This window comes from Perissodus microlepis, chromosome 19 (assembly GCF_051167445.1).
Source record: "Perissodus microlepis isolate ML-2025 ecotype Zambia chromosome 19, ASM5116744v1, whole genome shotgun sequence".
NCBI lineage: Eukaryota > Metazoa > Chordata > Actinopteri > Cichliformes > Cichlidae > Perissodus > Perissodus microlepis.
Genome location: NC_140479.1, coordinates 16,880,097 through 16,892,697, shown reverse-complemented (window position 1 = coordinate 16,892,697; position 12,601 = coordinate 16,880,097). Strand labels below are relative to the sequence as shown.

Sequence of the window (12,601 nt, the reverse complement as noted above, 5' to 3'; positions counted from 1 at the left end):
CTGTGTATTATTATAAAATCTCTCAAAGGTTTACTACAGGTTACTCTATCCTTGAAAAGTAAAAGATCCAGAGCCTATTTTTCAGGCTACTAAATTTTAACACAGTTAGTTACCAAGTGCACTGATTATAGTGGAGAACTGCTGCTAACGATGTGGCTGAGGTTTGTATTTCATCTGCAAGGCCACACAAGCAAGGACGCCGTCAGAGGGCGCAGGATCGGCATGGCAAGGACTACAAAGCAATTAGAGCAGTATGACATAAAGCCCAGTTCACACCTCAGATTCTTGTAATTTTAATAACAATAACCAAGAGTATAATCTTTACACATGATGAGTATACATTCTTGTTTTTGTGTGTTACAGAGCAGAGACAGGGTGACATGTTTATTGTACACAAGCAGCCCGCGAAGGGGTTTCAGTGGATGACACAGATGAGGAGTGGGCAGAACGGGACAAAGAAAACTTAAAAACTGAAGCAAGATGTGAGCCCAAATCCCATTTACAGAAATAAAATCCTCACGCAGGTTTTCTTCTATCCTTTCAGCTGAGAGTTTTCCTTCAGCTCTTCACTTTAAAACATGCAATGTACAGCATTATTAAATCACATTTCATATGAATATGTATATTGAACAAAGAAACACAGATATGCATATAACAATTATGACAATTTCTGACTTGTATTACTCAAAATAAACAACAAAGAAACAGTCACATCAAAGAGTAAATGTAGCTCGTGAATCTATTATATTGTATTTAAATGTAGTGTTTTGTGAGTATACATGTGTGCAGGTGTTGTTTAGGACTTTTTAGTTGTTGTTTCCAACTTTGTGGAGCTTTCGCTCATGGTTGGTGGAGCCTGCAGAACAGAGGAAACAGATGTGTATCATTCAGTATCAGACACTGTGGTCATTTACAAACAAGCTGTGGTTCACTTACTTTTTTCCTGAAAGAATTCAGCAGTGCTTCACGGGTCTGTCAAAATCAGAATAAAAACATTTGATGAAAACATTTTCAAGGATATTTTTGATAACTGTTGATAATAATTTCATTACAATAATTGAAATAATACAGAATAAACCTGAGAACAACTACAACAATAATGACATTGATTCAGCTGTGGATTTTACATCATCCACTCCTGCCATTGGCTTCAAACTTTAAATATATTCAAATGTTATCACAGTGATACAGCAGCATGTAACTAAAATTAGGTGGGCCTCTTATCTCCAGAAGTAAATGACTTTACCATTCTGTCCCCCAGGCACGTGGTCAACAAAATAAACAAACCCTAGAAATGAAAAACAAGCATTTAAAAAAAAAAGTAATACTTTTAGCAGAACAGATATTGAGTCTGATCAGTTTAATAATTGTGACCATACCTGGAATGCATTGAGCACAACAAAAGCGTAGTTCACAGCTAAAGTCACAGCTCCAGCTGTGAGGTCCAGACTAAATGTTGCAAATCCAAAAATCCATGGCAAACCAAAGATTGGAGTCAGAAGAATAACTGATCTCAGGACAGTTTTGGCGGCCTGTATTTCTTTCTCATGAGACTTTTCTGTGATCTTATGGTCCAGAAGCTTCATGATTACCACTATCATGGCAAACAAGTTGATGAAAACAATTATACCAACTGGGAGAATAAATGTATAGATGGTTCCTTTCAGAATTCCAGAATAAACCAGCCAACATGTTTCCAAACTGAAATACGCGCCTTGAGCGCCGGCGTTGTTGGTGAGAAATGTGATGAAAACAATGAGAAAAGGACAAACGTAGCCCAGGATCAACGAGAACCTCAGATAGGTTTTCTTGCCCACTTTGTGAAACAGGAAAACTGCCTGATGAAGGAGCATGGTGCTCAGGCTCAACATCCAAAAGAACATGGCCAGGTAGCAGAAATGCTTCAAAAGAGCTGCAATTCTACACCAGATTTCTGAAATGCTCTCTGGTTGAGAAGATGCCAGAAAACAGCAATCTGCCACCAGCAAACAAAGAGAAATGTTCACGTGGGCGGTGTGGCGCAAATGTAGAGTATTTGTCTTGACTACTTTGCTCCAGACGATCAGTTCTATCAGGAGGCTGATAACGAGTGACACCACTGATGCAGAAAGTCCAGCGTACGTTATCTCGGTCATGTAAGGGATTTCAATGGGATACCGAGACATCAGAATGGCAAATGAAGTCAGATGATTGCAAGTGCACTCGTCAGGTTTAGAAGCGCCCCCCCATGTACATCCTTCATCTGTCCATTTGCTCTGGTTGTAGTTCCATGAGACACATTGCAGTTCAACATGGCGAGGCCTTGTTGTGAGCAATGGGAACTTTAGTGTAATCTGAAGGGTTTTATTTCCCCATTGAGTGGTTGTTGACACAACAATGCTGTTGATGTTAAATGTATGTGTTGTATTGGGCAAATAGTCCTGCAGGTTACTGAATCCAGCTGTTTTTACAGTGCCATTTCCTGAGCTTTTAACAGTGACTGTGGCATTGAACACCGTATTGGTGCATGTTTTTCCACTGCATGTGTCTATATGTATATTTTTTTGATCAGAATCATTACTTATGTTTGATATCGCAATTAAATTCTCAACTGACTTCAGATATTTCTCAGCCAGGCTCTTGTTGCTTTCAGGATTCGGTTTGTTCCATGAGTTTTCAAGAGACCCATCCAACAGATTACTAGATGAGGCCAGGAGATTCTGAAAAGAACAACAAAGTTTTGAGGGTGATACAACTACGATGCTTAAAATGAATCATAAAAGACTGAACTAGTCAAAGTTTAACACATGCAGCTTCTTATCTGCTTCCCTAGTTGGTCATTGATTGACCCTCAATTTCTTTGAGTAAACCACTGTCAAAACTAATAACTTGAGGTGACTGTTGTTGTGATTTGGCGCTATATTAATATAATTGATTTGAATTTAATTGAACAATGGCTAAGGTGGTGACGTGTGGCTTCCTGTGGCTTCTTCACAATAAAAGGGACAGGGTTATTCAGCACTTGAACTCTTTTAATATGAAGTAACAGCAGCAGGAAATTCTTGATTTGCATTAGCAATGAACTAATTGTAAATAGTAAAACTGTTAATGTATTCAAAAAAGTGAATAAATAGATTGGAAATTTGTTTCCTTGTAACTCTTAAAGATTCCAACTTTACATACAAGTATTTATACTTATTCATTTTAATATTTGTTAAAGAATTTAAATAATAATAAAAATAAAGCTTCTTTGATACTTACTTTAGTTGTGGTTACATTGTCTACTACTTTCAGTTTGTCACTCATGGTGCTGAGTACATCAATTGATGCATTCACATTAGCAAAAGTGTTAATACGCCCTGACTTTTGAGTGACATTGTTAAGGCTAGAAAATATTGTTTCTGCATTTTTATCTAATGCCCCAAGTCCAATGTCAGAAATCTGTAACAAGAGCACATATGAATTAGTCAAGCCTAATTGTATCAGCTACAGTGAGTTTGACAAAAAGATGAACGACTTTCCATTTTTCTGTTGCGTAAAAATCTCGTTACAGTTGGAGAATTTGTTGCTATATTAAGTTTGAGATTATTAAGTTACTTTCCCATCATATGGAAACAATTTCTTAACATAAATTATGAAACTAAGCTTACTTACTTTTGCATTTTGCAGTACGTTGTACAGATCTGAGTTCACGCATTCTGACACCTCGTCTTTCCATTGTGCATTTGAGCTAAAAATATGAATTTTAATATTGAATATCTTAACAAGTGTCACAAATAAATGTTCACTTATGAACTGGTCAAATGATGTTCCCAGTCACAAATGCAAACAATCATTGTTTGTGGACTCTTGGAGCCATTTCAGTACAAAAAATAAAAAAAAAATAGTCAAACAAATAACTGATACATTATTACATAATAAATATAATCAGCAGTTGGATTCTTACTTGCATTCCCTTTTTCTTTTTCCAGCAGAGTTTGTGCATTTTAAGACTGAAGTGAAACCAGCTTTGGTGTCTCCCCATATACCTTGAGCCGGACAGTACAGGTCACCTGCTGTTTTGGCGAAGAAACTTTCATACATTAACTAAGACAATATCAAAAGTTAATTTAGAGAATGATGAGTTCAAATCAATTTCTGTTGCAGAAATTATATCCTATAATGTCTCATAAAAATTTGGTCTCTCCAGAAACACTCTCTCATCTTTGAAGTAATCAATATAGCCTGCAGTCATTCATGATTCTAAAACACTGGGCCGCTCTCCTATTTTTTATATAATAAGTATAAGAAGCAATTTAATACTTTACCCCATTTTATTTTACACTGTATATATCACTATTACTATATCTATTATTACAAACTACTACTGTCATGGTAAAAAGAAAGTGCACCCTCTTTCACTTCAAAGGTTTTATATATCACAACAATATAAAATAAATCCTCTGGACCTTAGCAGATTCACAAACTATTTAACTACAACCTCAGATACACAACATTTTTAATACATTTATATTCTGTGTCATTATTTATGTAACAAAATTTAAGTTACATGCAGAAGCACTGTGTCCACCCTCATTAAGTACACCCCATGATTCAGTAGCTTGTAGAACCACCTTTATTGTGGACAAACCTCTCCACGTTGGTCCTGTCTTTTCAAAGGACAGTGTTCCAGAAGTCCTGTGGCTTGTTCAGATGCAACTTTGCAAACCTAAGCCATGCTGTCAATTTGTAAAGAGAAGAGTTGACTCCTGACAGCCCTTCCAAACAAGTAACTCATTCTGCCTTTTTGTAATTATATTGTGTTTAACATTAACATTTAACATGCTAACTGCGTCTGAGATGTAGCTCTTGGGTTTTTATGTAATTTGTCTGCACAGTCTGACCCTGGGTTGCTAGGATGTGCACTCCTGAGAAGATTTACGGCTGTCTTGAACATCTTCCACTTGTGAGTAATATTTCGTATTGCTGAATGATGGACGTTCACTTGTTTGGTCTTAGAACCCCACCCAGGATGGTGAGTAACAGTTGTTCCTTTAAGATCATTGTTGGTGTCTTTCTTATGTGTTAACACACTACTGAATGCTCCAGATCAGCAAACTGATCTGCTTTTACAGAGGTGCTCAAACTTACTGACTTACTCCCAAACTTACTCATGGCAGGGTATGCCGGTGATTAGGAAGTAGACCCAAAAGCAGGACACGGAGGAGGACAAAACTGCGGTAAACTAAAAGCCAGCTGTTTATTGTGGCTGATGAAAACCAGGAACATACAACAAGACATTATCAACAGTGGCAAGAACTAAAACTAAACCTAAACTGGGCGAGACTGGCAACTATGAATGAACTATGACACTATGACAAAACTGTGATACCTGACCTGAACATGATAGTGAGCATGATAGAAACTGTGAGGAAAAACCAAGAGTTAAAACAATGAACATGCCCTGAACACAATCATGCAAAACACCAGAAACCCTGACATGACATGGGGGAAGTATAACAGATGACCTGACGATGACTAAACGGAAACACATGGACTAAATACACTCAACGGGTGATCAGGAGTGGAAACATATGAGGGAACAGCTGACTAGAATGAACATAATGACGCCACAGTGGAAGTAAAACTAAAACAATGAACAAAAGTACCCTTCAAAGTAAAACAGGAAACATAATAAGACGCAGACATGACATGAGCTAAACAACATGAAACACAAGACAGACAACGACGTGGACATGGTGGACTGACATGGAGAATGAACACTGTAGAAACATACAGAGGGAAAAGGGATACTGGAGATGAGGCAAGGACATAAGTAAGCACCTGAAGGGCGACGAGTGACACTTAACACAGGGGTTAAAACATAAGGGGAACTTAATCAACAAAATAACTAACATGGCAACCTAAAATGAGCTTTGGACAAATAAATGACAGCCAAACATAAACAATGAATATCAAAATACCAAAAAACTCAAAACACTGAGCCACACTACCCAGGACCATGACACTGACGGTCAGTTAATCAGCAGGAAGTGTGTATTTGGTTTTTCACACACTGCTTCTGTATTTTTGCTTAGTTTTTTGTTAAATAAATAATGACACAGTGTAATATTCCATGTTTTGTAGTTTATCTGAGGCTGTATTTACCAAACCTTTAGACCTGCAAAATATTAATTAATTACATAGTCTAAAGCAGGATAAAAAAAGAAAAGTATAAACAAAACCCATAATAAAATATGTGTGTCTTACAGCTACAAATATCACTTCTTTTTATTTCTATTTCTTTTAATTTAATTGTAATTAATTATGAATACATTTTTGGGCATTTAAAATGGCAAATCTTTTGACTGTCCTTATTAAGGTAAGTAATTATTTATAAATATTTTAGGTGGTTTATCTTAAAATATCAGCAACTTCAGACAACTTTAGTGAAGTGGCACTTTTTAATAAAACTAAATCAGATAAAAAATCATTTATTTCTGCCAAAGACAAGAACTTTGTTGTAAGATTTTTTTTTTAAGCTATGTGTTTAATTCTTATTACAAAATGCAATAACTTACCGGCAATGATGTTGAAGGGCACCGAAGCATTTTTATTTTGCATTTTTCTGTTTTTAAATATACACAATGCTGTAGTTTGATTGTTGTTGTTTACACCACAGTTGATAATTTTTTGAGCCGAATAAATTTGTGTTTTGTCAGCTGCAAGAATGATACATTCATGTCATGGATTTTCATAACAGTTCTTGCAAAATAACTATTTTGAACTAAAATTATTTGGCAAATAAGAAAAGAAAAGAAAAGGAAAGGAAAGGAAATATCCATACCCGAAGTTGTTGAATAATCTTTGAGGCCGTCACCATTCCATGAGACATTATAAGGTTCAGTGCTATTATTTATCTCACACTGGGCTGCTACTTGGAGAATATCATCTTTAGTTTTGCAGCGTGGAAATGATGGCACAGTGAAAACAGCAATGTCTGGCAATAGAGCTACATCCAGTACATCACTGCCTTTGTGTAATATGTTGATTGTACATGTCAGATTGGCATTGCCACAGTTTTTGGTTTGTTGGTAGAGACACAAGTATGTTCCTAGAAAAAAAAACGTGGTTAAAGCTGGTACAAGTAGGAATTAGATTTAATCCAGATAGTGATACTGAGTTTTTCAGCTCATAGTGCCAAACTAGTTAACCATTTAAAGCCTGAAACATTCCCAGAAAAAAGTGAATGAAATATTTATTTAACATTCTGACATAAAGAAAAAAAAAAGAAAGAAAGAAAATATCAAATTGCATATACAAGTTTTAATTTGTATCACATTCGAGATGTAAAGAAAAATCTTTATTTCTTTATTTTTTAATTGCTTAAACATGTATTGTACAATTTATTTAGTTTTTTTCTGGGTTTACACTAATTATATAAAAGTCTCACATACATACAAACAAACATACCTTTCCAGAGTTCTGTCACTTCTTTAAGCTGGATTTGACTCTCTGTTTTTGATAATATTGTGACAGTTGAAACTGTTCCATTAGTTATGTCATATTGCCCATTGATGTTTGTTATACTCCACTGTGGTGTAGTTCCAAGGTCCTCCGTTGCTATGCAAGTGATGATTTTGTTAGTGTCCCCATAAGAGACCGGCATGTTGTCTGGCATTATTAAGCGGACAACACCTACAGAGAACAAACAAATGATAATCAGTTGCCATGGAAACCACATACATCTAGATGGTATGGCATGTGGAAATACTGCCACCTTGCGGCCAGTCATTGAAACTTGAAAACGTTTACAGTTCCATGAACGCCATAGGTTGAATAGCACTGCAGCTGCAGATAAACCATCTGTTTTAGAGGAAGGTTCAGAGGAGGTTGGAGATAGTTACCATCACGGGCTCATCCGGCCAGGATGAGACTGAACAGTCAGTACTCACTTGCAGGTTTTTTGTTTTATTGAATAATGAGCAAAGGAAAGACACACATGGACTGCTATCTCTCAGCTGCCGCCCCATGTGGGAGTGAAGAAAGAGTGAGCTGTAGGTGAGTGCAGTCCTTATATAACGGGTGACAAGTGAGTGCAATTAAGGGAAAGCACCACACCCAATCAAAGGTGAGGAAAAGAAAAAAGGTGCATCCAGTGAAGTGAATGTGCTAAAAGAGCCTTTACAACACCACCTTTAGAGCATATTATTATAAACTAAAACAAGATGCATGAGGTTCAGAGAGATTTTTGTCTCTCACTTATATTTTCTTGATCTTTATCAGAGTAATATGATTGCATCCATAGCATTGTTGACCTCAGGTTATCATTTTATAATAGAAACAAAGAAATAAAATTGGGATTTTAGCGGGCAGCAATTTGTCAACGATTGAAAGGTTATTTAGCTGAACTGTTCCTTTAAATAAGAGCGTTAATAACAATTTACACAGTGAAAAACGTATTTATAATATGCATAAAATTTCATGGTAGTCCCTCCAGTAGCTGTCGAGATATTTCAGTCTGATATGTTGGTGGAGAATGATACTCAAGGAGCGCTAAAATGATATCTAAAACACAATCTAACAGAATTTATATAAAATTTAAGAAAAAAAAATCCCTTCCGTCCAGGTTGGAATTAACTGCGCCCTCCACAGGTAGATTACATTACCTGCAGTCTCCATATCAAGCGAGGCTGACAAACTTTGGCTGATGGCTTCTGAATTGTTAATCAGAGTTTGTGAATTGACAGTGGAAGCGATGCTCATTGTAAAATCTATGAAGAGGCTTCCGAGCCTTCAATAAAAAACAAAGACAGATTTTAGTCACATATCTAAAATAAATTTAACAAAACATTTAATTTGTGATTGCACAAATATACCTGAATCCTGTAATGCTTAAAAAGTCAAATCCCCTCAGCTTGCTGTACACTGTTTTCATCTAAGAGGTAACAAAGGATGGAAAAAGAGTTAATAATAGTATTCTTTATTTATTATTGCGGTGATAAAGACATTATATATTTTTTAAATGACTGTTTATTACCTGTTTCATCAAGTCATCTCTGCACTTTATATAGTCCGTGGTTTCTGTGCTTTTCAGACAGTTTTCATATTTGTTTGCCTGTGCAATTTTCACAGATCCTGTGATGGTAACTATGAGCAAGAAAATGTCAGTATATATATGTATATGTGTATATATATATATATATATATATATATATATATATATATATATATATATATATATGCATATGTGATATAAATATATATAATAAATAAATAAATATAAATACCTGTGGTGCTTAGGACACACTTTGCGTCTGCACTATTCAAAGTGCATGCTGCATTGCCGCAACATTTTGGATTAGACTGACAGAAAGTTTTGTTCCAGCTGTGTCCCTGCTGGCACTGACATACTTTGCTGCCTGTATCATTTGTGCACACTTATAAGGACAAGAGTTATGCAGGGTTAGAGTTAGAGGTTATAAAAGTATTTTCTTCAGAAATCACAGCATGGTGTATGTGGAAGATTGGAAATTAGTTTACCTGTTGTCATTACAGGTGCTTCAACAAATGTATTGTTATACGTAAAATTCTTCAGTATGCTCGTGATATTTGCAATTGCACTTTTGTCTATTATCAGTTTGGCATAAAGCATTTGGGTTGAGTTATCAGCCTGTGAAAGAAAAGTGTTTCCATTTTTTTTTTATTTCATGATACAGTTGATATTTAAGATCAAAATGTTTAATTGATGTAATCAACAAACCTGACAGAAATTTATGCCCAAGATGTAAAGAAATAAAAAGGTCCACATCCTGTTTTTGGAAAAATAAATGATATTTTTAAAAAGCATTTGGTGTAGCAAACACTAACATTTATTAATTATAAATACTATAATTAAAATGTTGCACTTCCATGCAACACCAGCAAAAAAAAATCTGCCTTTGCAAAGCTTAAAATGGCGATATGATTAAAGAGATGATAGAGCTCATTAATAAAAGAAAGAGAGAGGCCTTTTTTGCATGCATAGTGAAGCAGAGTCAGAATCAGAATACTTAACTTATCCCAGAGGAAACTTTGTGGTCACAATTGCTCCAAGACAGCAAGGACAGTGGTGAAAATTACCAACATTAAAAAATACAATATATTAAAAGCTAGCTCTAATACAAATTACTCTAACATATAAAAATCCTGATGTATTACACAAAAGAAATATAAAATAAGTTGAAGTTGAGGTGCCCGTCTTATACTGACTGCCAGGGTTCATACTTCCAAAATTCTAATACCTCTTGAGCCATAGCCACCCACAATTCAGGATCAAATTTCAAATACATATTTAAGAAATTCCAAGTTTCTTAAAAACACTATTTTCAGCCAAATTATTTTTAAATGGTCACATTGAGGAAAATCATAAATACTTAAATTTTTACTAACCTGGTGTACAAGATGGTAGAAGGACCCATTAGAGCCCCAAAATGATGGAGACGCACCAGGTGGAGGTATCCCTACTGCTGCTCACAAGGAAATGGTCAACAGAAGACTGAAGTATTTTTTAACGTGACAGCAGTATGACCTGTTGAGGTTACTGCAGATAGACATGCAAAGTAAAAAGGCTGTCATGTACCACTAATTTGACTATCAAAAACAGAGACTGAATGGTGTTTGTATGTAATATGGTTTTCATTTTTGAAACTATGTGTACAGAAAGTGCTGTGTCACCTGAATAACTCCACACTACAGCAAAAGTGTAGTTTATTTATTAGATATGAGGCATAGTTTTTATGTCATATATGAAAAGGACAGTTTTTATATCACTGATGTTTGCCTTCAAACAGTATTATATTGTTTATTCAGTGTTCAACTTGGTGCTTCAGAGTAACTTAAGCATGTGTTAATGTGAGGTTTATATACATGGCTTTTGACTGTAAGTGGGAATTTGTTTGGGTTTCTTGGAGTATTTCGTCTTGGACTGGGAAAATACACAAAGGATAAAAGCTGGATTTATAGGAGATAAACTGTTGCATTTACTTAGCTACATGTAGCAACTAGCCAGTGGATGGCCATTAATTTTTCTACACATATTAATGTCTCACCCTAATGATTTTTCCCATTAAATTCTTTTTGTTTGAACTTTGAACTCCTCCACAGGTCCTTATATGTCAATATCAGCTTGGTTGCCATTTCCAGTTTACCAATGATATGTCCTTATTTGACACAAATCTCAACTCTCAAAGTAAAAACATCTTTGAGCATAAACTGATGATCTTAAGTATGTTTTAGTAAATTAACTGTCCAATCCCTTCTTAACGTATTATTGCATGTATTATGTGTTGAATAATTGATTGAATTGTTAATTTTCCTTCTGAATTTGTTGTACACCACCTTATCATTGAAGACCAGTGAGTACTGCATATATCTTAAAGCAAACTCTTTTCACATGACTGCAATGGCAAATCACCCCTATACCAAGTATCTATATTTACCCTTTACAGTTTTTACATAACCTTTATGTGCTAACTTATAATACAAACCATGTGTTGAGGACCGAGCGTACAGAGAAGCTCTGTAATGCAGAACTTTTATGGGTCCCTTTTGGATAATCATTAGTAGTCTGACCTTAAAACAAATAACTCATTTGCTCTAAGTATTATATGAATACAAATGTTTAGTCAAATGAGATTTAGGAGCAACTGACAACTCTTTCTAGGCAGGGTGAACTGATAAAGAGTTCACAGCTAAACACATATTACAGGAAATCTACTTGGAGAGTTATGGTATCTAACTCTTATTATTTGTTTTTAAATAATTAGCCTCAAATTTGATTTTTAGGTTAAACATATGCAGTGACTTGACATCGCATTCAATTATATTTTCACAGGTGATTTAATATAGAAGAGTTCAACTGAGTTCAATTCCACCATCAGGCCGGGGTCTTTCTGTGTGGTGTTTGAGTGGGTTCTCCGCGGTACTTCGGCTTCCTCCCAAAGACATGCAGGTGGGGTTGGAAACACTAAATTGCCCATAGGTGTGAATACGGGAGTGAATGTGAGTGCGATTGGTTGTCTCTGTCTATGTGTTAGCCCTGCAACAGACTGGCGACCTGTCCAGGGTGTACCCTGCCTCTCCCCCTAATACAGCTGGGATAGGCTGCAGTGCTCCCCACGACCCTGAAAAGTGGATGGATGTGTTACATACAAATAACTCATGTTCGATGAAAATTACTTATTAAACAGAATGAATGAAAAAAAAATTACTTTTAGCTTTCAGTCGTTTCTATTCTGATGATAACACTGTAGTAGTAGTGTAATAATATATTTCTAAAATAATATTTTCATTCATCAACTTAACAATCTGGATATTATTTAAACCGATGACTTATCAGTTGGTTAAAAGAAAAAAGATAGTATTGGCAAAATAGGAAGTGAAACTTCCTTGTTTATCTTTTAAAAAAAAAAAAGGACATCCAGAATAAAAGCTGCTTTCTCCCAAACTTGATGTGAACATGCAAAACATTTCTTTTAGTTTGAATGTTGTAGAGAAGTCTAATTCTAACCAGCCGCAACCGAAAACATGTCCATGAAGGGAGACTATAAGTTAAAAAAAATAGCGCATTCAAAATGTACAAGAGTAAAAAGTGTCTAAAAGC

At 35.5% G+C, this 12,601-nt stretch overlaps 1 protein-coding gene across 1 annotated transcript; it reads right to left on the bottom strand.

Annotated features, from left to right (window-relative positions):
• Positions 1-256: 256 nt before the first annotated feature.
• LOC146365746 (adhesion G-protein coupled receptor F3-like) lies at positions 257-12,088 on the bottom strand. The gene is made up of 17 exons (XM_084915417.1): positions 10,390-12,088; positions 9,722-9,770; positions 9,502-9,631; positions 9,249-9,398; positions 8,999-9,108; positions 8,838-8,896; positions 8,628-8,752; positions 7,432-7,656; positions 6,806-7,072; positions 6,540-6,680; positions 3,926-4,034; positions 3,634-3,709; positions 3,241-3,420; positions 1,380-2,699; positions 1,247-1,288; positions 937-972; positions 257-856 (listed from the first exon to the last, which is right to left on the bottom strand). The coding sequence occupies exons 1-17, from the start codon at positions 10,416-10,418 to the stop codon at positions 797-799; spliced, it is 3,108 nt and encodes a 1,035-aa protein (XP_084771543.1). The 5' UTR covers positions 10,419-12,088; the 3' UTR covers positions 257-796.
• Between the last annotated feature and the right edge of the window lie 513 nt (positions 12,089-12,601).